This window comes from Equus przewalskii, chromosome 21 (genome assembly GCF_037783145.1).
Source record: "Equus przewalskii isolate Varuska chromosome 21, EquPr2, whole genome shotgun sequence".
Taxonomy (NCBI): Eukaryota; Metazoa; Chordata; class Mammalia; order Perissodactyla; family Equidae; genus Equus; species Equus przewalskii.
Genome location: NC_091851.1, coordinates 19,639,129 through 19,664,785, shown reverse-complemented (window position 1 = coordinate 19,664,785; position 25,657 = coordinate 19,639,129). Strand labels below are relative to the sequence as shown.

Here is a 25,657-nt window from a genome sequence, read left to right as displayed (position 1 = left end):
AGAGAACAGCAGCCTCCATCCCTCAGCGGACCCAAGAACGAAGCAGAGGCAGCAGGCCTGTGGGAGGAGAGGGGAGCAGGCGGCTCAGATTCCTGGGGGCCTTGAGAGAACCCCCCCCAGTCTATCTACAGGGGCCTTTGATAAAATCTCAAGGATAAACTATGAAGTATTGCTGGGCTGCTCCTTCCCAAACGTGTTCAGAAAGGAACAGGGAATAGCACGGTGTATTTTCTCACTGATGTTCTCCTAGTGACTAAAATCTATTCCACACAGTAAACAGTTGTAAGAATACATATTTTCCCTCTGGGACTCCATAAAACTAAATTTTGAATGGAAAAACAAAAGCAGCCTATATACAAGTAGTTTTCCTGAAATGGGCCCCCTGCAGAAGAAGGTACCTTCCCCTCGGAGGGCTGCGGAGCCAGCTCCGCCATCATGCAGCTGAGCATGTTCTGGCACCCTGGCACCCAGCCTGAGAGAGGCTGCTCGACCCTCCCTGCCTGCACGCACACCCACCTGCACACCCTCACACATCAGACACATCTGAAAATGTGACTTCTTGTCCCTTCAGGCCATTGACCTGAATTACAGGCTGAAGGGGTTGCAGTGACTGCTCACGGCTGCTCTACCACAGTCCCACTTTGTCTGGGTGCAGGTAGGGAACGGGTATGATGACACAGACACGCATTCTGCCAGGAGGAAGCCTACAGGGGACGTCAACCATTCTTTATTAAGGCTCGGAGTGGTCTGCCAGCTGGGGGGCTGAGTCATTCACTCCATAGACCTCTGCCACGGTCCACTTTTGGGTGACACTGAAGGTGGAGGCTCTCTTCGAGATCCTGAGCCACAGTCTTTGTGCTCCACTCACATCCACCCTGCAGGATGGGGGTGGGCGTGCAGATAACTTGGGGGGCCCTCAGCAGAGTGGGGCTGGCTCTAGCAGGCCCTGGGGCCCGGCAGGGGGTGGCAGGGAAGCAGAGGAGGGCAGGGACATCTCCCCCATCCCTCCCAGCCCAGACTATGGCTTTGTTATCCTATTGCCACTGGAGCAGGAGTGGAGTGCTCCTCCTCCACCCCTCACTCCCGGCCTGTGCTACGCTGTGTGAGGAGATAAAGGGAAAGCCCTTGGGAAAGAAGAGGCCCCTCTGTGCCTGGGACCTGGCCAGACCTCAGGGGAACTGTGACCCCCACTCCTGCTCTCCCTCGGCTCCTCCCAGTGATAGGTCTTCTCGAGTTGAGGAGCTGGTCACTCAGAAGTGGACTCGCAGCACGTCCTGGCTGGCAACTGGCTGCTGGCAGGCTGTGCATGTCATGGGCAGGGAGTGCTGCTTTTCACCCAGGCAGGGCCGGCACAGGAGGTGGCCACAGGGAAGCTGATACACAGGCTCCTTTTTGAAGTAGGCAGAAAACACTCTTTTGCAGGAGGCACACTCGGGGCCCAGGACGCTCCCAGGCTGCTCTGGTAAATCAGGGAGGAAGATGGGCCAAGGTTAGGGAAAGCTGCCTCCTGGTCCAGGCTCCATCCTGGAGGCAGGGCACGTGCCTGGAATGGGACAAGAAGCTTCCCCACCCTACACCCCTGCAGCAGCCTGGCTTCATCCCTCCCTAGGCCTCCTCTGCCTGACCTGGGAGGAGAGGGTACGAGGGAACCTGGGAAGCTGACAGGCCTCTTCTCGATCATCAAATCTCAGTGCTCCCATGAATGCTCAAGAAAAGCTGACTTCTGAGGGCAGCTGGGCAGCACTGGGCCCTTCCTCTCAGTGTGCCAGCAAGATGTACTTCAGCTTTTTATTACACTCACAGATTCTGAAGGGGCTGCCAAGGCCAGAGCAAGGCACAAGCTCACCCTGACAACGCTGATAAACTGCAAGAGAGGTGAGATGTGACAAGAAAAGGAAAAAGCAGAAAATGGTCTGGTGTACCAGGGTTGGGCAGGTCAAGGGGAGGTCAGCAGAGGGGCAGGGCTGAGGTCTGTCTGCAGCAGGCCTGCTTGCTCAGCCTGGCACCTGCTTCTGTTCAGTCCTGCAGCCCGGCAGCTCCCCTCACGACCCATCATTCCCCTTCCTATGTGGCAGGCTCTCTCTCCTCCCATGATTCCTGCAGGGCCTCCTGAATGAGGGCTACGGGGGCAGGTCCTGCCAAACCCCTCCCCAAGCTGCACTCACAGCTCTTCCCCATCTTGGGCCCTAAGGAGGCTGCTCTTTCTCCCCCAACCCACACCCCTCTGGAGAGGACAAGGATGGCCTCTTGGGGGGAAGTGCCAATAAGAACGAGAAGAGGCCAGCCATGCAGAGTGAAGGGGACAGCAAGAACAAAGAATGGCTAGTCCATTAAAGACAGAGAAAAGACACAGAGGTGGGATGTGTAAGAGTATGGCTTCAGAGGAGACTGCAGAGGAGGGTGGACGAGGGTTGGAGCATGCAGGCCCTCACAGGCAGCAGGAGTTGGGTTTTACTCCAAATTCAATGGGATGTGCTGGAGGGATTCTAAGAAGAGGGGTACCATGACCTGGTTTACATTATGAGAAGATCGCTCTGGCTCCTGTAAGGCAGGTGGCTGTGGGGGCAGTAGCGGCTGCTGCAGGAATCTGAGGGAGTGGCACAGGAGCTGGGGCCAGGGTGGCGGCAAGGGCAGTGGAGCAGAGAAGGCCACTCTGAGATCTACTCTGGAGGAGCACGAACAGGACTTGATGACGAAAAGAACGTCGTCAGGATGAGCATGTCGAGGGAGACCAAGGAGGACCTCCGTGTTAGAGGCCTGACCAAAGGGTAGAAGATGCTGCTCTCTACCCGCAATGGGGATGATAGGAAGTGGGGGTGGGCGGTGGGGGGAGAACATTTGGAGGGCAGACATCAGCAGTTCTGAGTTAGAACGTTCACTCAAGGTATCCATGAGTTCCCATGTAGAGGCACCAAGCAGCTGTCAGGGAGGTTGGGGTCTGAGTCCCAAGGGGAGCTATAGGTGAACATGGGCAGTCACTGGCCAAGTGGGCTCTCACTTGGGTGACAGACAGTACAGAGTCCAGGAAGAGTCTGGAAGAGAAGGAAGAGTCGGCAATGGAAACTGAACAGGAGCTGCTGAAAATGGGGAGAAAAAGAATGTAACATCTGGAAGGCCAAGAGAGAAGGTATCTGAGGAAGGAGGGGCTGATCAGTCACACCAGACGCTGCTGAGAGGATAAGTGACCAGTGTATGTGGGGTCACAGAAACCGCTCATCACTTAGACAAGACAGTTCTTGGGAATGGTCAGGATGGAAACATAATCAGAGAGACAGGGAGGTGGGGACAAAGGGAGGTAAGGAGGACAAGAGGCAGAGGAGGTAAGATGGCCTGGGATCCAGACAAGAGAAGGGACTGGCTCTGGACAGGCAGGAGGAAGCAAGCGTGCGGCTCATCATAAGCCCCACCAGGCTTCATCTTGTAGAAAATGCCCCAGCATTCCAGTCAGATCCGCTCACTTTATATCCTAACCAATTCTATCATTCTAAGTGATCCCAGGTTCATTTTAGGAAAAAATTGGCTCAGTGAGCTACCACTGTACTTTTCTAAGACTAAGAAAATGTTAATAGGAAGAGATGAAGATGACATACTCAACCCCAAATCCCTCCACACTTACACAAAGCACTCCAGATGTCAGATAGGAGACAGACTAGTCAAGAAAAATATCTAAAAAGTACAAACCAAAGTCCTCAGCATAGAATAATCAACATTAGATCTTACCAAAAAACACAGCAGAGGGTAGCCAAGCCCTAAGTCCACAGAATTACTAAGAGTTGACTAAAGAAAGCCTTTCTTGTGAAGAGTTAAACTTCACAGGCAGACCCTCAACTCTCCCTGGAAGAGACTGGGTTCTCCCCTCAGCCCCGGGTGTTAGAGTTAAGGAAGCTGGGGATGGAGGTCCACAGAGCCCCACAGCATGGCCCAGCATCCCGTTCAGGGGCTCAAAGGGGACGGATGGGGCCCATGTTACCCGAGCCTGTGCCTGGCCTCCAGGAAGTGCTGCTCCCTCTTGTGCTGAGGTGCTGGAGCTGTCCCCTGGTCAGCCGAGCCGTGAAAGAGGGCCTGGAGCCAAGGGTTGATGTCAAGGCAATTTCCAAGCTTTGTGACAGTTTCTGCTCATGGGACACTGGACCTGTTGAGAGACGCACAGAGGTTCGGCAAAGACGACAACCAAAACACAAAGTCCTCTGAGGACTATAAAAACGGCACTTACAACTTCGAGTAGACACAAATGTGAAGAAAGTTCTCTCTAACGTCTACCAGTGGATTGTGATGCCAGAAGACAGAGAGCGAAAGTCTTGGGGATCCTGGCAGTTTGTACCCATCCCACACCCCTTTCGGTGTTCCCAGGCTCTGCACTAGAGTTCCTCCTCCCAGGACAGACTGCTGAGCGGACACGGGCCACCTTGTGGCTCCCCTGCAGAACTGCACCCTACTTTCTGAAGGCCTCCCTGCTGGCCATGGAAATGACTCTGCAAGCAAAAGCCCCACCTCTGCCCCTGCTCCATGCCCCCATCCCCTCCCCAGCAGCACCAGTCTGCTCTTTCCTCATCTCCTCCCTTCTGGGGCCCGACCAGTCTGCGACACTGCTGGCCTGTCCTTTCTCTCCTGTTAAGTAAAGCAAAGCTGTTCTCATCGAGGAGCAAAACGAAGACCTCACTCTGCCCACTCCACGATCTAGGGGGCCTTCTCTGCATGGTCCGCAGAAAGTCAAGCAATGGACTGAGAATAAAAGCAACGTGGGAAGGGGGAGAAACCTCCAAGAAACAACCCAGTGACCTGCCTGGTAGCAGGGTTCACAAAACTGCCCACAAGTGATGAGTGGAACATTTTGTCTAGTCTGTAGGACATAGAACATCAGCTTGGGGCTGTGGAGCACTGGTCGGTGTGGTCTTGTGTCAGCAACAAATGTGTCAAAGCCGACACCCCTGGAGACATCACAGACATAGGGTCTAAGGACCTTTCTCCTTGTCTCGCCCCCCCTGTACCTCATATGCTTCCAGGAGTTTCTGGGGGTCATGTCAACCAAAATTTACACTCAAAACCAGAGAAGACACAGATGTAACTTTCAAGCACACTATTTTCATAGGCTTTCTAGAGTAAGAGAGGAAATTAAAAGAATGCTAAAATCTAAACAGACTAATTTCCATTTAGAAAAAAGAAAAAGAGCTATGTCCAAAGCACCAGGTGCTGACAATCATGGGGAAATTCTACCAAACGTGAAGAGTGAACGAGTCTAACACTGTTAAATTATTCTACAGTTTAGAAAAGGAACATTTCCTAACTCTTCTTATGGAGTAAATAAATCACTGACACCAAAACCTGACCAAAGATGGCATGTGCACGCCTACACACACACACCACAGTCCAATCTCACTCAAACACCAGCAAACAGAATGATGCAGAATGTTAAAAGAAGCAAGACCAAATGTAGTTCCTTCCAGGACTACAGTAATGGTTCAATATTAAGAAGTCCATTAATGTACTTTCTCACATTAAAAGATCTAAGATGAAAAATCCTAATATGATCTCCATTGATATGGAAAAGTCATTTGACAAGATTCAACCACCAATCTTTGAAAAAACACTGAATAAAATAGAGATCAACAGTGTGGGAGAGTGTCTGAATGGCTCCCAATGAACCTCACCTCCTGATCCTCACACCCTTGGGTACCCCTTCCGCTTGAGCATAGGCTGGACACAGTGACTTGCTTTTAAGAGAATATAGCAAAGCAATGGGATGTCATTTCCATGATTAGTTCTGTAAGGCTGTGACTTCCATCTTGTTTGCTCACTCTCTCTGGTGTACACAGCTACCATGTTGCTTGCTGCCCTTGAGAGGCCCACATGGCAAGGAATTGAGGGAAGACTGGTCATGAGCCAACAAGGAAGAGAGTCCATCAGTGCAGCAATTCCGCAAGGCACTGAATCCTGCAACAATCACATGACAGAGCTTAGAAGTGAAGCCTTCCAAGTCAAGTCTTGAGTTAGTCAACTGCAGTCCAGTCAACACTTTGACAGCAGCCTTGGAAGACCCGGAAGTAGACGACCTAGCCAAGCTACACCTGGATTCCTGTCCAGAGAAGCTATGAGATAACGAATGTGTGGTACTTGAACCCAGTAACTTTTGGGGTAATTTAAGCTGGCAAAGCAAAAACCAAAGGGCAATGGTGCCAAGCGTCCCCTGGGAGGAGGAGGGCTGACAATGGGCATGGAGATAGGAGGGCAGATTACCTGTTGAGCAGTCCATGTGTGTCAGACCAAGCTCACTGGCAGCTTTCATTTTCTTAGTGGTGTGTTCTGAGGTAGTGGGTGAGACCAGAAGGCTTGTGGTAGAAAAACAGGAAGCATTTATACCAAGGCTACTGTCTGGGGCATGGTCAACCTGCTCCATCTTCCTTTTCCGAGAAGGCAGAGCAATTGAAGACGGGGTAACTGCCAACGCAGTCTGTGCTCTCCCAAGCAGGTAGCAGCCAGGGATGGAGTGCTGGAGCAGGAAATGGTCAATCCGGGCCTTCAGGGAGGGGTGAGGCAGGGGCTGGGAATGTGGAGTAAAGGCTACCCCTGTGAAAGGGTCACTGGGCACTCGGCCCCATGTGGCTTCACTGCGGTTACACTTCTCCAGTGTGCTCTGGTCGATGACCTTGCCTGAAGGGAGCAGCATGGGGCAAGGCATGATTTCCAGGGTGATGGGATCCAGGAACTCCTCAGGCACATCCTGAATTACCTCGGCCAGCTCTTGCAGGCTGGAAGGGGCCGGTGGGCTCTCAGACTGGCCCCCAGTGTCACAGTCGCTTTCCATGGGCAAGGCGGGGGCCTGCAGAGCCAAGTCTCGAGGGAGGCTCTCTGAGGCAACCAGCAGGACACTGTCTATCACCTCTTGAGAGCAGGTTTTGGCTGGCTGACCCCAGACTTCCAGCCGCTTGATGCAAGGTATACCGCTGCCTGTCACATGGGTGATACAGATCTTGACATGGGCCACGTGGCTAAGAGAAAGAGCCCCTTTATTCCAAAGCTCCTGTGCCACAACAGCAGGGGAGGGGAGCGTGGCTTCCACTGGGCCAAAAGGTGGCCTAGCCTTGAAGCCCCTGTGGTTAAACACGACTTGGCTCTGGTTTTTCAACAAGACTTTGCCTACCAAGGTGAATGCTTCCCTGTCCGGGACGGAAGGCTCAGCTGAGCCCAGGGCCCGGCACTCGAGGGTATTCCAAGACGCTCTGCTGGATAAGGCAGATGTGTACATTTCCAGGCCAGTGACATTCTGGCCTCCCCCAGCTGTGAGGTCTATGTTAATCCTACAGATTTCCACACTGAAGGGAAAGGAAACTATCACATAGACTGGTGGCTTAATGAAATACTCTGTCCTAAAACCATGACTTCTCTTTGTGAGATCTTCAGAGATGAGATTTTCTACTTCATAACCATCAGCTGATATCTAGATTTAATGACAAATACAAGACACATTTATTTGATGAGATCCAAACAAAGACAACTAGTTTTCAAGAATTCATCACTTCTAAGAAACTTTAACATAAAGTCTGAAATTCCTCACTTAAAATTTCTTCTAATACATCGAATTTTCCTGGGTTTTTTGCAGCCATCTAAGATCAGGTCAAAGGCTGGAAGCAACTGTATCCCCAAGTACTGCCCATCCTTAAAGAATATGAGCAACAAAACACTGCCCAACCCAACCAAAAATCTCTTCAAAATAACATCTGCGTAAAAGGGGGCAGATATACTAGTGTTTTTTTTTATTTCAAAGGATGAAAACAAGCCAATTTAGGGAAAAACAAAGATGTTCATTAAAGTTCTCAATTTTGTATTTGGACTCTATCAATTATAACAGTTTCCTTAGGAAAGCACAACAAATGAGCTTCTTGTAAATTTATGAATGATGGAAGTAAGCAAAAAAAAAGAATGTGTGCACGGGAACAAGAACCACAAAAAACTATGGGAAATTTAAAACAGAGAATGTTCTAGGAGAGGTGGGATTGTAACTTTTTCCCCTTTTAGTATTTCTAACATTTGTTATAACCAATGGAGATTTTAAGATATCTTTGTCTGAAAGAGTCAGCTTAACAATGTGGGACCCTTCTGAAATAGTACAGTGTGGGCATAAACTTTTAGGGGAGGGGTTCAATTTTCCCCTTGGAGTTTCCTTATTCCCTTCTCTGAGCTGTGGAAAGATACTCTCCTTTGCACAAAATGGAAAACAGCTTAATTCAAGCAATAAAGAACAAGAAATCCAAATAACAAATATAAGCCATTATTTCTAGCATGAGAAGTTAGCAAGAAGAATGGGGTAGAGGGTATTTCCACCTTCACTAGGACTTTGAGTGGAATCAGAACTTATCATCAGAGGGAAGAGTACAATGACTACGACCCTCCAGAAAATGAGTCACAGCTCACCCTGTAACAGTGCTAACTCGAGAGGGGCAGCCTGACCCATGCTTACATATCACCTGGTGGCATCTAAAACAATGAGGGTGAAAGCACATTAAGCCTGAATTAAGTCCACATAGACAAGGTAGGAAATGGGGAAAAACATGAAAAATATCGTATATTTATTTACATGCATATACTTGCTTTATTTACCTTGTTGCAGTAAATTCTTGGTCTGAACTGTGGAAGGCAAAGATTTATTACCATCTTTGTGGCTGAAAGGACAGCTTCCAAGCATCAGAAATAGCCTTAAATAAAAGATAAAACTTGGTGTGAGACAAGTTAAAATTTAATTCTAAACTTCTAGCAGTTGATTCCTAAGAGAAGAGAATCAAACAGGATAACAAAAACTTTAACACTCACACTCTTGTGATCTATACTCACTCTCTTTGTATCCTACATGTGATGCTGGGAAAAAAGCTAGTCACTAAAAAACTGCAGAGGAGATTTCTATTGCTGACTGACCAGGGTGGCAAAGACTGCCGGTTCTCTGGCTGACAGCTGGAGGCAAGAGCCTGTCACCTCTGCAGGTGGGGGGGTCTCCAGAGGAAAAGGAGGGTCAAAAGTGGCTGAGCTCAGAGAAAGAGCAGGACTACTTAACTAGATGGTTCAGAATGGAAAGAGTCACAGAAAATAATCATAGTGGTGCTAGGCATCTTTGTCATTTAACACTTGTCAATGCAATTACATTTTCTTATTAAAACAAAAACAATTAGAAGAGTCAAAAACATCATTATTGAAAATCTTAGGGTTGGAAGCACCTTAAAAGGACATCTAGGGGCTGGCCCAGTGGTACAGCGGTTAAGTTCGCGCATTCTGCTTCGGCGGCCTGGGGTTCTCTGGTTCGGATCCCAGGCGCGGACGCACACACTGCTTATCAAGCCATGCTGTGGCAGGCATCCCACATACAAAGTAGAGGAGGAGGGCACAGATGTTAGCTCAAGGCCAATCTTCCTCAGCAAAAAGGGGAGGATTGGCAGTGGATGTTAGCTCAGGGCTAGTCTTCCTAAAAAAACAACAAAAAAAGGGACATCTAGGGGCTGGCCCAGTGGCACGGTGGTTAAGTTTGTGTGCTCCACTTGGGCGGCCCAGGGTTTGCCAGTTTGGATCCCAGGCTCAGACCTACACACTGCTTATCAAGCTATGTTGTGGCAGGCATCCCACATATAAAATAGAGGAAGATGGACACAGATGTTAGCTCAGGGCCAATCTTCCTCATCAAAAAGAGGAGGACTGGCAGTGGATGTTAGCTCAGGGCTGATCTTCCTCAAAAAAAACAAAGACATCTAATCCAAGTAGTCATTTTAATGACCAATGTCCAGGGTGGGGGAAACAGGTGAAAGTGGTCAAAAGGTATAAACTTCTGGTTGTAAGATAAATAAGTAATGGGGATGTAATGTACAGCATGTTGACTATAGTTAAAATAACATATTGTGTATTTGAAAGTTGCTAAGAGAGCAGATCTTAAAAGTTCTCATCAGGAGCTGGCCGAGTGGTGCAGCGGTTAAGTTCGCACATTCTGCTTCGGCCGCCAGGGGTTTGCTGGTTCAGATCCCGGGTGCGGACATGGCACTGCTTGGCACGCCATGCTGTGGCAGATGTCCCAAATATAAAATAGAGGAAGATGGGCACAGATGTTAGCTCAGGGCCAGTCTTCCTCAGCGAAAAGAGGAGGATTGGCAGCAGATGTTAGTTCAGGGCTAATCTTCCTCAAAAAAAAACAAAGTTCTCATCACAAGAAAATAAATTCTAACTGTGAGGTGATGGATATTAACTTATGTTAATGATTTTGCAATATATACATATATCGAATCATTGTTGTGCATCTTAAACTTACATAATGTTATATGTCAATTATATCTCAATAAAAGTGGAAGAAAAAATGACCAATGTCCAGCAGCCTTTGGTACTCCCTGGAGAAAAGCCGGGAAGCCACTAGCAACATCCCTCCCAATGGCAAGCCTCTCCAATGGATCCGAAATCCTTGGGTGAGGCCAGCCACCCGTTTTTCCATGTGGCAGACAAGGCCATGAAGAACTCTTTTTCTTTTTTTTTTTTAAGATTTTTTTCTTTTTCTCCCCAAAGCCCCCTGGTACAGAGTTATGTATTTTTAGTTGTGGGTCCTTCTAGTTGTGGCATGTGGGATGCCGCCTCAGCATGGCTTGATGAGCAGTGCCCTGTCCATGCCCAGGACTCGAACTGGCGAAACCCTGGGCCACCACAGTGAAGTGCGCGAACTTAACCACTCGGCCACAGGGCTGGGCCCCGTGAAGAACTCTTTTAGCCCAACAGGGACAGGGTCACTCTCTGGGGTCATCTTGTTGTCATGATCAGTAGACGCCACTTGCAGAGGCCAGGCATGTTGGGCATCCTACAACATTTTAGTAGGCCGTTTCTGCACAGTGAAGAGCTGCCATGGGACCTTTAAATGTTTATCATCTCAGCCTAGTCTCCTAACTCAGCTTTACATATGAATACAAATTTTTTTTTGCTTGAGGAAGATTCGCCCTGAGCTAACATCTGTGCCAATCTTCCTCTACTTTGCAGGTGGGGCACCTCCACAGCATGGCTCATGAGTGGATTAGGTCTGCATCCAGGATCCAAACCTGTGAACCTGGACCACCGAAGTGGAGCACACAGAACTTTAACCACTCAGCCATGGGGCTGGCCCCACAATGTATTTTTTAAATCATTTTAATATATGCTTAATTTTCTAGGAAGGGAATTTCCATGTAAATCATAGAGAGATCATACTTTATTTCATTCAGATCTTTGCTAAGAGGTGTTCACCATTTCTGAAAACTACATCACTGACAGCAATGCTAATAAACCTGACAATCTGCATTTACAGCAGCCTACATTCTAGGTTATTCTACATGTTGGTAAAAGCTTCTGATTACTTTTTTATGCCTTCCAGTATGGTCATTTCAAACATTTACACATGAGAATAAATTTTACTATCACACTTTAAAATTTCTCCTTTATATTACTGTTAGGGCATCTGTGTGTATGTATGTATGCATGTCTACGTGTGTATGTACGTAGGAATGTATGTGTGTCTATACCTGCACACACATATACATGCACACACGTTTGTTTTTTAAAAAATAATGTACATAAGTGGGGCTGGCCCCGTTGCCGAGTGGTTAAGCTCATGCGCTCTGCTGCATGCGGCCCAGTGTTTCATTGGTTCGAATCCTGGGCGCAGACATGGCACTGCTCATCAAACCACGCTGAGGCAGCATCCCACATGCCACAACTAGAAGGACCCACAACTAAAATACACAACTATGTACGGGGGGGATTTGGGGAGAAAAAGCAGAAAGGAAAAAAAAGCTTTCTTATATATGGCAATAACTGGTTAGAAAAATTAATGGGATAAAAGGGTCCTATTCATAAATAGCAACCTTAGCAAGAAACACATAAGACCCCTTGAGGGAAAAATTGACGAGTGGTGCCATGTCCACGCCCAGGATCCAAACCAGCAAAACCCTGGGCCGCCGCAGCGGGGTGTGTGAACTTAACCACTCGGCCATGGGGACAGCCCCAAGAAAGCTTATCATTTTGGTATCCTTACTATGTGTCCGCTTGTCTTATTGAATTCATTGATTTAACAGATTTTCAGTTATTTTCTACAATCTCAGTAATAATGAGAGCCTCTTTTTCAAGATGGTAACTCTTATTTCTGTCTCTCTTCTTACTACATTAGTTAGAACTTCCAGAATTATATGAAATAATAAAGAGTTGCCATGATTGTTTTGTTCCCATTAGGAAATGCCTCTTGTGTTTCATCTTTGAGCATAATTCTGATTTTTAGATTGAAATATTCTTTTTATGTTAATAGAGCATTCTAATTTTCATAGTTTTTTGAAAATTGGAGATATGCTTTGAATTCTGATTTTCCCTATATATTGTGTTTTGTTATTTTTCTTATCTTACAGACTGAGATATAGCACATTTTCCTAATTTTAAACCATCCTTTTATTCCTAGGATAGGCTTGATTTGGTTTTAGCAGATTGTTCCTTAAATGTTATTCAAATTCTATTGAATTTGATTGCTCATATTTAATTTTAGATGAGATATTACTGCACATTCACAGAACATTTACAAGCCCTGTGCTAGGTACTGGAGTATAGAGATAAAAATGAAATGGTCAGGTGGTGAAACTATTCTGTATGATACTATACTGGTAGATACATGACATTATGCATTTGTCAAAACTCACAGAACTGGGGCCAGCCTGGCAGCATAGCGGTTAAGTTCACACGCTCCATTTTGGTGGCCTGGGGTTCGCAGGTTCGGATCCCGGGCGCAGAGCTATCACTGCTTGTCAAGCCATGCTGTGGCAGCATCCCACATAAAATAGAGGAAGACTGGCACAGATGTTAGCTCAGCGACAATCTTCCTCAAGCAAAAAGAGAAAGACTGGCAACAGATGTTAGCTCAGGGCCAATCTTCCTTACATACACAAAAAAACAAAACTCACAGAACTGTACAACACGAAGAGTGAACCTTAATGTAAACTATGGGCTTTGGTTAATAACAACATATCAATATTGCCACATCAATTACAACAAATGTACTGCACTAACGCAAGATGTTAATAATAGGGGAAACTATGTGCAAGGGAGAAGAGGAGGTATTTGGGAACTCTATTTTATCTGATCAATTTTCCTGTAAATCTAAAACTGCTCTAAAAAATTAATAATAATAATAATAATGAATGATTGGGGAAGAAAGTGACTGAAAACAAATTAGGACTAGAGATCAAACTGAAACAAGTGACTGTGTCATTACAGGACAAGGGTGGCAGACCCTTTTTAAAAAATCTTACAAATCATGCTGTTTCTTTGGGAAATAGTGATGCCTAAACACTGTAGAATTCTATAGGATTCTGGCTGCCATCGAGGTCTTTGTATGATGTTTTCATCTCTCTGGTTCCAACATCCCTGATCTTTTAAGGTCAAGTGCCTCCTGCCTTAATGCCTAATCCAGAAAAAAAGAAAGGCTTACCATATGAAAATGCAAACAGCCTTATCCAGGAAGACTGCCTCCTCAGCCCTGACTAGGAAATGGCCATGTAACCTGGGCTCATTGCAAATACTGTCCAGTAAATACCTATAAATTATTGTCTCCTTCTCCAGATTTGGCATCTAAATACAAGAGAGACTGAGTAGAAATCGCGGGCCACAGATCATGGCTAAAGTTCCCTGCAGCTCAGAGAAGTAGCCTGGAGCCAAATAACGGCACTATAAAACAGCAAGATAATAGAGGTTATAAGCAGATAATATATGTCAACTTTCATTATAGAGATTTTTTCTTTTTATTATAAACTATTTCAGATAAAAAGGTAAAGAACATAACATAGTAGACACTTATGCCCACCACCTAGACTGAGCAAATGTTAACATTTTGCCATGCTTGCTTCTCATTTCAGTATAAAGAGAAAAATTTTAAAGGTATAAACAAAACCGACCAACAATCTTATTTTCTCTCCCCTTTTACCAAGAGGAAAGCTCTATCTTAAGTTTGTGTCTCTCATTCAAATCAGTATAAGTACGTGTGTATACAAAAGCACGCAGCAGTCTGTGTATTTTCAATGTACCTTAAAGATAAAATACCATGTGTATCATCTTGCAACTTGCTTTTCTATGAAACGTTATTATTTTAAGATTTGAAATGTATATGTCTAGTTTATTCATTTTAACTTCTTCATAGTCTTCAATTATATGACTGAAATACAGTTTATTTCTCCATTGCCCTATTACTTACGTTGTTTGTAATTTTTTACTATGAAAAAAAAGCTGCAATAAATATTCTCTACAAGTCTTCTTGTGGAAAAAAAAATGAAATGAAATGGTCTTGTCCTCCAGTCTTGAGGCATTACAGATTTTCTTCCAGCAAAGATTACGGAATACAAAGGTTTGTAATACAGCTTTCCGCAGATGACACTTAGAGTGGGAAGTGTGGCCTAAATCAACGTTTTTCAATTTGTGGTTTCAAAATCAAATTATGGGTTGAAGAAAGGAAATATTAACTAAAAGAGAATACAAAATACCAAAATGCACATAGTATGGGCATTATTTCATGAAACTTTTGTTTCAGTTTTCTACAAACACATATAACAAATGTATTTACTAGATCTAACATAAAATGAATTTCTTATTGGGGCTTTTTTTTTTTAGGAAGATTAGCCCTGAGCTAACATCCACTGCCAACCCTCCTCTTCTTACTGAGGAAGATTGGCCCTGAGCTAATATTCGTGCCCACTCTCCTCTACTTTATATGTGGGACGCCTACCACAGCATGGCTCGACAAGCGGTGTATAGGTCTGCATCCAGGATCAGAACCAGCGAACCCCGGGCTGCCGAAGAGAAGTGCATGAATTTAACTGCTTTGCTGCTGGGCTGGCCCCTTAGTGTGGCACCTGATGAAAAAAATGGAAAACCTCTGGCGAAAAGTATACCCAGAAGTCAGGGAAGAATTCACAGGAGTAATGTTTGAACTGGAGACAACTAAGACACACGCCTGACTGCATGGGCAACTCTGAAGAGGGACAGACACCACATCCTAATGGAACAATATGCTTGACTATAGGAGCCAAGAGGCAAGAACAGGAACAAAAGGGGAAGGGCTAAAGGGAGAGGGACCAGGAAGAGTCAAAGCATAGAGATGAAACAGTGTGAGGTAAGTCCAGGAAAGGCTGAATATGCCACTTAGCTAGAGGGGAGAGGAGGAGGCAGGGCTGGAAAGGCAGATGGAGTCAGATGGACAGGGCCTTGAATGTCATGCCAAGGAGCTTCAGACTACTTTACCTGGTGGGCTGTGGCAGTGTTTTTCCAAACTGCAGACCAAGAATTAAGCATTCAAATTACTGAACCACAACTAGCACTTTTTTTTTAAGTAGAATAGAAAGAAAATGTCACAGTGTACCACACGAGGGTGAAACTCTGAAATATGTGTGTCTCTATATAGAGAGAGAGAGAGACACACACACACATTTATCTAAAACTATATCTAGCTATCTATCTACTTATTCTGGGTTTTAATGTAGAAGACACTTCTTACTAAGGGTTGTAAAAAAACTTTGAAAGCTACTGGTCAGAGGAAAGTTACAGAAAGCTTATAACCAGGGAAAGAAATGACACTAATGAAAAGTCTGCCATTAACCTCCCAGATGACAACGGCAATTTTGAACCACTTAGAGGCAATTCACCCTTCAGGGGTTTCCCCTTTCCTCCGGCTGTTATGTTCCCACTATACTTTTTGTACTACATGAGGGGCTATCTTTGCAAATGGCTTCCTGAAGACATCAAAGATGAGCATCAAAGTACAAACTACTTAGAAATAAACTGGCGGTCTCAGTTTTTTCCTTCAATTTTTTTTGAGGGAGGGGTATTCTTGAAAAAGAGGAAGGAGAAAAATGAACTATGCATAACGTATTACTAAGCATTTCACAAGGATTTCAAAGCTACCTTCTAGGAAATCTTTTATTTTAAAAAATTTTAATTAAACTTTTTATCTTAAGATAATTATAGTTTCACATGCAGTCCTAAGAAACAATACAGGGATCCCATGTACCCTTTAACCACGTCTCCCCACTGGTAACGTCTTGCACATAGTACATGATGACCAGGAAACTGACAATGATACCATCCACAGATCTTACTCAGATTTCACCAGTTTTACATGCACTCATTTGTGTGTGCCTGTGTGTTTAGTTGTAAGCAATTTTACTCTATGTGTAGATTTGTGTAATCACTACCATAGTCAAGCTATAGTACAGATCCATCACCACAGGGATCCCCTGTACGCCTTTTAAGAAGCCTTTTATTTTACAAATCCAAATGTCTATTACCACAGAAGTCTTGAAGGTCTTCACCCAGATATAAACCCCTCAACTGAAGACTCCAGTTAATCCCACTATCAGTGTAGATACACTGCAAGAAACAAACTTGAATGACACATGTTTATGCTTGGTGTACCTGTCACTTAAACGATAAATATGACTATGTAAAAAATGCAAAAGTAGGGGGCTGGCCTAGTGGCTCAACAGTTAAGTTCACATGTTCCGCTTCGGCAGCCCATAGTTCGCCAGTTTGGATCCCAGGTGCGGACCTACACACCATTTATCAAGCCATGCTGTGGCAGGCGTCCCACATACAAAGGAGAGGATGGGCATGGATGTTAGCTCAGGGCCAGTCTTCCTCAGCAAAAAGAGGAGGACTGGCGGCAGATATTAGCTCAGGGCTAATCTTCCTCAGAAAAAAAAAAACCCAGCAAAAGTATATATAAAATAAAGAAAAAGAACACAAAATAGAAGTATTACGATCACATATTAGTTAAAAGTCTACATCTAGGAATATGTATGCAGGAATAGTTTGGGAGGTAATGGTAGACATGTAGAAATTTAAAATATGCAATGTATTAGAGTGGTAGGAAAGTTTTTTTTTCCTTTCATGTGTTTAAAAAGTTGACAGGAGTACTCAGACAATTGGACCAGGTTCCTAATGTCGCAGGATGATATCAGAGAGGAATGAGGCTCTAGATTACAAGCTGAGAGTATTTCTTGCAGGTGACAGCCCCTACAGGACTGGATATCCAGATGGAGTCAGACCTTTCTCCTCTGCCTCCCTGTACTCAGGCTGAGGGAGGGAAAGTGCAAGGGAAGGGATGAGAAGGGATCCAGAGGTAGGGTGACCCACTATGTGGTCTATCTGAAACTGAGGGGTTTTCCAGAATTCGGAACTTTCAGTGCTAAAACCAGGAAAGTCCTGGGAAAACTGGGACAAGTTGGTCATCCTATCTGAAAGGTTTCTGTCTGCGTTTCCTTGGAGCTGGAAGCAGCCAAGCAACCTTTTTGTTGTTGAGGACACTTGGGGGTGGCAAAGTGTAGAGGGATAATTTAGAAGAGAATAAGGTGACCATGACACTTTCTGAACACCTCAGCATCCATCTTCCTTTGGCCTACAAAGAAGCTGCCATAGATGAGTTATACAACCTGATTTTTGAGTCTCACGAAAATGTAATGGAAAGTAATTCTGGCAGACACACATAATTTTAAAGACTAGGCTCAAACAGGTTACAGAGGGAAAAAAAAAGAAGAAAAGATTACCTGTCAAATAAGAGAAAAGCATTTAACCTCAAAGAGTGGGTGGAATACCAATGCACTGAGCAATTTTATAAATTGGGCACTTCAGCTTTTAAAGAAGTACAATGCTTCTTATAATTTCTAAATTGAGATACTTGTCCATCCGTGAAAAAAATCTGACTGGTGTGCATTTTCCTTAGAGCCGGTTAAAATGAAAGACAGCGGTCCCAGCCCATCCCACACAGTCACCCACCAGTGCGAGGTAAGCAGGGAGACAAGAACACAAGAGCAATCCTATACACTTGTAGCCAATTCACCCTTCAACGGCTTAATATGTACAAGGGATTCTGCTAGGCACAAGTGGACACAGTTTTTACTCTTTAGACACTCACAGGTTCAAAACAATGCAGATGGGCAAAGGGTTCTAATACTATTTCCTCAGTGCCTTAATAGCAGTGCCAGCAAAACTGTATGGGAACCCAGGTGAGGCAGCCAGGCTCTCCATGTACAAACCTGAACCCTAACTCCGTCCCTCTCTTCCAGGGCCTTATTCCATCTGTTCTTGCCTCTTTCCTGAATCCTCAACTTATCTCTGACTACAGAATCCTTTCCTTAACAAGTAAACATTGCTCCAGTCTCTTCTGCCCCCAAGAGCCCCCTCAAAAAAAGCCTTGCCTTGCTGCTATATGTCTTTCTTAGGGTTGCCAACCTAACAAACAAAAACACACACTTAAATCTGAAATTTGGATAAATGGATTTTTTTTTTTTTAGTAAAGCAATGTTCCATGTACTATTTGAGACATACTTACACTAAAAAATTACTAAATGCACATTCAGCAAACTATGAATAGAAAGGAACTTCCTCAACATGATAAAGAGCAATTATGAAAAACCCATAGCTAAATCATATCAATGATGAAAGACTGATACCCCTAATATCAGGTCTGAGACAAGGATGCTTTCACCATTCCTATTCAATTTTGTACTATAAGTTCTAGCCAGAGAAAGTGGGCAAGAAAAAGAAACAAAAAGGCATCCAAAGTGGAAAGGAAGAAGTAAAACTCTCTACCCACAGATGACATGACCCCATACACAGAAAATCCTAAACACACACACACAAAACCTATTAGAGCTAATAAAAGAATTAAGCAAAACTGCAGGGTAAATTAGTTGTAACTTCTATACACTAGCAATGAGCAATTTACAAAGGCAATTAAGAAAATAATTCCATTTACAACAGCACCAAAAAGAATAAAATACTCAGGAATAAATTTAACTGAGAAGGTATAAGACTTGTACACTGAAAACTACAAAATGTTGCTGAAAGAAATTAAAGAAGACAAATAAATGGAAAGACATCTCGTGTTCATGGATGGGAAGACTTACTATTGTTAAGATTGAAAAGATGCTAATATCATTAGTCGCTAGGGAAATGCACATCAAAACCACAACGACATACCACTTCACACTCATTAGGATGGCTATTTTTCAAAAAAAAGTGTAAGCAAAGATGTGAAGAAAGTGGAACCCCAGAACACTGCTGTAGCAATGTAAAATGGCACAGCCACTGCAGAAGACAGTTTGGCAGTTCCTGAATAAGTTAAACATAGAACTAACATACGACCCAGCAGTTTCACTCCTGGGTACATACTCAAAAATACTGAAAACAAGTGTTCAAACAAAAACTTGTACATGAATGTTCACAGCAGCAACAGTCACAATAGTCAAAAGGTCCACCAACTGAGCAATGGATAAACAAGATATGGTAACATCCACACTATGGTCTATTATTAGCCATAAAAAAGAATGAAGTACTGGTACATGCTATAAAACATGGATCCTTGAAAACATTACACTAACTAAAAGGAGCCAGACAAAAGGCTATGTATTGTACAATTCCAGTTATATGACGTATCCATAATATGAAAATTCAGAGAGACAGAAAGCAGACTAGCAGTTTTCAGGGTCTGGGGGAGAGGGACGTAGGAGTGACTGCTTAATGGGTATGTTTCTTTTTGGAGTGAAAAAAATGTTCTGGAACTAAATAGTGATGACTAGTTACACAACACTATCCATGTACTATCACTGAATCGTACACTTTGCTTCAAATGGCCAATTTTATGTGTATTTTACCACAAAAAGTATTCATTACTTATCTGAAATTCAAATTTAACTGGGCATCCTGTATTTTATCTAGCAATCCTAGTCCCATTCTAAATCCTGCTCAAGTTTCCCCTTCCCCTCAAAGCTTCTCAAGGAATTTCCTCAACATTTGCAATCCATTCCTTAACTCCCATTCGTTCAACAGGTGTGCAATCCGGCTTTGCCCCGCCAATTAAACTCCAACTGCTATTGTTAAGGTAATCAATGATATCCAAGTCGCCAAATTTATTGAAGATTTTTCAGTTCTTGCCTTAATTGCTCTCTCCCCAGCAAGTGACATACAAACTCCCTCTCTTGAAATACTCTCTTTTCCCTTTGGCTTCTTTCTGTGCAGTAAAAGTTAACTCAGCAGGTGTGGGTGTTCAAATCCTCCGCATTCAAAAGAAACTGGCCCTTCACCAGTTCCTAGGAGATAAACTCTAAGCCCTGGAAACATCCTGCCTAATAAGACGATCTATATATACTTGGGGCCTTGGGCCATGCCGGACAGTTTAGGCTAACAATATGATTTATGGTGGGAGCCTTGGGCCATGCTGTATCAGCCTGACCTCTGGAAGGGCTGGAGACTGAGTGACTAAGCTCTGCCATGTGGGGCACTCCAAGCTTACATGACTGACTCCCAATAAAACCCTGCAATGCAAGGCTCAGATGAGCTTTCCTGATTGGCAATATCTGTACGTGTTGTCAAACATCACTGCTGGGAGAATTAAGAGCTGTCCTCATGACTCCACTGGAAGAGGACAACTGAAAGCTTGTGCCTGGTCTCTCCACTATATTTTTTGCTGATTTTAATCTCTATGCTTTCACTGTAACAAACCATAACTTTGAATATAACAGCTTTTTTGAATTCTGTGAGTCCTCCAAGGGAGGGTGGTCCCTGGGATCCCTGTCATACTTCTCTGTCACCGTTTTTCCTAAGTCTGATTATCTAGCTGTTCTTTTTCTGTCTTTATCACTGGACCTCCTTTGCTTTGCCCTCTCACAAATGCTGGTATTCCATTCTGGTAATCTTCCCTGTTCCCCACCTGCATTAACCTCCTTCCCACCAGTCCCAGGCAATTTCACTCATCTGTAGTTCTGACTGCCACCTGTCCTCATCCTCATTTGAGACCCCAATCTGGACCTTTCTGCTTGAAGGCCCATCTGAGCATGACCAGGGCAGACTCATCATTAACCCTCTACCCAAACATCTTTCCTGCTTTGATCCCTATTTTAGTTGCCGACTCTGTATGAATCAAGGCATCAAAATCATCATTCCTCAGTCCAATCAATTAGCAAGTCTTGTCTTTTTCCCCTTCCAAACATCTCTGGAATTTGCTTTCCATTTCCATAGTTCTGGCCCTCATTATCTCTCACCCGAGCTCGTGCACACATTGGTGAAGCATTCTCCATGACCTATCTCACATATCCTCCACTCCTCAATCTAGTTCCATCCTGCTCTTTACCTAACATTTCTAAAACATGAATCTGTCCAGTTACTGTCTGACTCAGATCTTGTTAGCAGCACCCCAGCCCTTGTAGACTTAGGCTCTTTAGCAAGGCCATAAGGCCTTTGTGACCCAGATACTCTCCACCTCTCCTGACCCACCCTCCACCTTCCTTCCCCCTGCAACTCTCCAGCATTGTCCAGTCACTCTAAATTCCCAGACCACACTCACTAAACGATATTATCGATGTGCCAGGACCCATTCTAGGTGCTGGAGATAAATTAGTTAACCAGACCAAGTTAACTCAAAGGGCTGTCTTCCAAAAGGGAAACCAAGAAGTAAATAAATAAAGCATAACTTCTGATACTGCTGAATGCAGTGAAGAAAATGAAGCTGGAGAAGGTGAAAGCATGATCAAAGGCCAATGGGGTACTGTTTTAGTTAGCATGGATGGAGAAGTCCTTTCTGAAGAAGTGTTCTTTGAGAACTAAATAATGGTGGGAGAGATCCTTTTTAAAAGAAATTCTCACAGACTCCACATGTTTACAAAAGTTACTTACATATATGCAATCTCCTTATGCTTGTGGCTATAATATAACCACACCTGAAGCCCACTAGACCTCCTATTAGGGAAGGTAATGTTTCCTTCTCATCTGAGCTACTTGCTATGAAAAACATCCTGCTTGGTCTTCAGATGTGGAACCACTGGCCCAACAGGCACTTAAACATTTCTACTCTTCTAGGTCCAATTTTAGGAAGAAAATGTCCTGGAAGCAGGGTGGTGGTGTTATGCAAGAGAAGTAGAAACGCAGAAGAGTGGGCTAAGAGGAAGATATTGAGCTCACTAATTCTGAAATGGCTCTTTAAAACAGGAAGAACCAGCAACTACTGAGGACAACCAACCAAATCTAAACAAGAATGAGAAGGACTTTAGAAGGTGTGAAGAAAACATGTATGGGGGGAAGAAATCCTGAAATGTAAGTGAAGTGGGAAAAGATTCTTATTTTAAAACAAGGTATATGAAAACTACTTTTAAAAAATTGGTTTTATGGGGCTGACCCGGTGGTGTAGTGATTAAGTTTGTGCACTCTGCTTCGGTGGCCTGGGGTTTGCAGCTTCAGATCCCTGGCATGGACCTACACACTGCTCATTAAGCAGTGATGGCCTCCCACATACAAAGTAGAGGAAGACTGGCATAGATGTTAGTTCAGTGACAATTTTCCTCAAGCAAAAAGAGGAAGATTGGCAACAGATGTTAGCTCAGGACCAATCTTCCTCCCCCCCAAAAAGGCTTTAGACAATGTCTGACTATACCTTTATCCTAAAAATTCAAAGTAACTGTGAGATAAGGCTGGTAAACAGAGAAATAAAAATGAAAACAAATTACTTGACCATAGGACACTTTAAGATGTTTATTATTTACCTGCACAAATTCGCAGCAATTTGTACAACTGGACCAGGTTACAATTAATTCACAGTGACATACACTAGCTTCAATGTGCCACGGACAAGAGCACAACTAAGTCTCCTCCACAGATGATTTTATTATCAAACCTACATTCTGGCTTTTATAACTGTTTCATAACATCTGGTACAGGGCACATCTACAGTCTTTGAGTAGAAATGCCCCAAAGGTCCTTCAGAGAGCAGCGGTGAACACTTTCTCATGGAGGAATGCCAGCTTTTCTAAGCGAGTTCGTTTCAGTAGTGGGAGCCATTCCCAGTGAGATAACTCTACCACACGGTACCCAAGCCGATTCAGCTGCCGCCTCTTCATATTGTGCAGTCCAAGCAGATTCCTGGAACCATAGCAATACTGGTTCTTGTTTGTCAACTGAACAGCCAGTTTCACTCGTGGGGCCTGCATGTAGCCTGGGGGACACAGGCTAGCCATCTCCATGGCCCCCAATCTGTCTGCCACATTGCAAAAGGAGGCCCCCAAGTGTATGGCTGCCTTCTTCTCTAATTCCATGGGCTGCTGCCCAGTCTCTGACTCAGCTTCCTCCTGGAAATGCCCTCTTGATTTCCCTTTTAGTAGCTGATTCATCAAATCATCCGTAAGGCTGACTCCCACATGCTTAAGCCTTAATTTGGCTACATCTTCAGTTGGTGTGGCTTCTCTGTTAAATGGTAATGGCTTCAGGTTAACATCAAGCTGGACTTCTAAGTCAGAAGATCGGGTATGAGTCAAAATCATATGGTGCTTGATGTACTGAGGCCCACCCAACATGGTCTCAAGTAAAAAGAGAGCTTCTAGGAATTCAGGCTTTGACATCATATCCTTCCTTGCTAAATTCCATAGCATTTCCGACCCCTCTTGCTGAAGGTGAGAACAAAGACGATTGCCTCTGTAATCTGGACACTCAATGCCAACTATACCATCAAGAGTATACAGCTCCTTAGTGAGTTCAAACTTACTTCTCTCTTGAGCTAACCTGACAAACCCTGGACTCAAAGCAAAATCGATGAGCTCTACCGGAAAGTATTCAGAAAATGCCAGGCCCAGCAGGCAGGTGAGCAGGTGTTCTGGATATCGGTTGAACTCAGGCATCTTTCTGTGAATCTCATTTATCAGGCTAGAATAAAACTCTTCTGCATTGGGTGGCTTATAATTCAGAGTTCCAAATGACCACAGAATCTTGGCAACATCTTTACTTCGACAGTATGCTACCCTAGAAGGCAAAGAAGCAGCCACGGCATTCATTACCCCTTCATCCAAGAAGTGTAAGGCTGAACAGGCAAGAGTCAGGTGCATGACACCCTGAACTCCCAGGGAAGGAATTCGCTGAGGAGCAATCTGTCCAAATTGCTTCATGAAATTTATGTGATCCACATGAGTGAAACGAAACATTTTAAGAATATTCACTAAGGCATAACTACTCAGATGCTGCATGTCAGCACAAGCCAGGTCTCCAATTTTCCGCATGACAAATTCAGAGAGACTACTACTTGATTTAAAGAACCCCAAACAGATTGTACCAACCTCCTCTAAATTGATCAAATCTATATACTTGAGGATCAATGATTCCAGTTTTTGCATTAGGTCCTGGGGTACCTGACGACTTTCACCTATAATATAAATTAAATGAATCAGCTGGGACAAGGATAGACCTTTCCAGTGCAAATTAAGATAACTAAAAAAGATTTTTAAAAACCGAGGTACTTTGCGGCCCAAGTACCGCCAGAGGTCAGCCACCAAGAGAAGTTGATCCAGACTCATCTCCCATACCTTATGGCAAAAGTTGGTTTCATACACATCTAACATTGGATGGGAGTGAGGGATTCCTAAACTGACAAAGGCTTTCAAGATATTGATCAGATCTGGGGAGTCAAAGAGTTGTATGTTTTTCACACTCAGCTGGCAGAGCAAAGCAAAGCTGGCACTAGATAGCAGAACAGAATGCTGCTCTGCAGGCAAAGAGCTCAGCTTACAGAAATAATCAGCAATGATTTGAGGCTGGAGATTATCCCGATACACTGTAACTTTGTGCAAAATTAGTTCACCTTCTGAAACAGACAAGGGCTGACAAGTCTCAGATCTGTTATAGCTGTGAAGTTGGTACTCTGGTCTTAGCTGTAGGAAAACTCGGGGGTCTTTAAAGGAATCAAAAGCTTCTATATCCTCTTTATCAATCCTCATGGCCCTGGGTGAGCCCGGATTCAACGTGCTGGCCTTAGAGGCAGAAGCTCTACTGAATTCCAAACTTGGGAGAGCACTGCTGGTTGTCAGGATTCTCCGAGAAGAGAAGGTAGTACAAATGTTCTCAACTTTTTGGGCAGGATGGCAGCGGCCACTGTGTTCTGGAGGGTCTTGTCCCTTGGGCCATGTGTAGCTTCCTACATTCCAATATGTCGCTCTTTGGGTTGCACTGTAGGCAGAAGGACTGCAAAACGCTTGACGTACTAAAGGTTTTAACAGCTTGAGAGTGGCTGCCATTCTGGTGTCAGTACTGATCGTTTTGGCAGTCAGAACACAGTCCTCACAGGTTTGACCAGGTACTTTCTTGTTTACATGGTGCTTGATTACAGCTGGATGGGGAGGCGTTCCACAGAAACTGCCTGGAAATCTTCGGCATTTCACAAGAGCCATGGATCACAAATGACTGGGCCAGAATTGGTGCCAGATACTGAAAAAAGGGTAGATGAAGAATAAGTGGCTTCCACCTATCACAATACCAAAATTTACACATTATAAGAAATGGATTAAAGCTACACTGCCGTCCACTCAAGTAAGTTCAATGCTAGTGAATGCCCGAACCACAAGACAGCATACATCAAGGATAAATTCCATGTGCCTTGCATAAAGGCACAGGAAAACCACAAACCCAAGGTATTATTGGGCAGTTCTCTGGACTGCTGCTCAGTCCAGACTTCCTTCTGGACTTCCTCTTCCCTCTGAACAGACTTCTTTTATTGTAGAAGGAAAGCAGCAATGGTTAGAGAAGAGACGGTTGCTCTGCTAACACTCAGAAGGAAGGAGGAAGGTAGATTCCCAAAAAGGAAGCTGGGAACAAAAGTGAGCAACCTATTCCA

The 25,657-nt window shown here is 44.4% G+C and overlaps 2 protein-coding genes across 9 annotated transcripts in view; both read right to left on the bottom strand.

Annotated features, from left to right (window-relative positions):
* Positions 1–690: 690 nt before the first annotated feature.
* The window catches only part of UBOX5 (U-box domain containing 5), a 32,659-nt gene continuing 7,692 nt past the window's right edge, over positions 691–25,657 (bottom strand). For 2 of the 8 annotated variants that reach the window (XM_008527611.2, XM_070587965.1), the window contains 4 exons: positions 8,596–8,690; positions 6,235–7,435; positions 3,971–4,132; positions 691–1,459 (listed from right to left, as the gene is read on the bottom strand). In XM_008527611.2, coding sequence (XP_008525833.1) covers positions 1,251–1,459; positions 3,971–4,132; positions 6,235–7,435; positions 8,596–8,649 — 1,626 coding nt within the window. In that variant the 5' untranslated portion in view covers positions 8,650–8,690 and the 3' untranslated portion in view covers positions 691–1,250. Of the gene's footprint in view, positions 1,460–3,970; positions 4,133–6,234; positions 7,436–8,595; positions 8,691–9,203; positions 10,265–12,668; positions 14,871–22,547; positions 22,678–25,657 lie in introns of those variants that run through there. The other 6 variants (XM_070587966.1, XM_070587963.1, XM_008527614.2 and 3 more) reach the window with 6 other exon arrangements.
* Positions 22,522–25,214, bottom strand: FASTKD5 (FAST kinase domains 5). Its single transcript, XM_008527606.2, has one exon. The coding sequence runs from the start codon at positions 25,212–25,214 to the stop codon at positions 22,764–22,766; it is 2,451 nt and encodes an 816-aa protein (XP_008525828.1). The 3' UTR covers positions 22,522–22,763.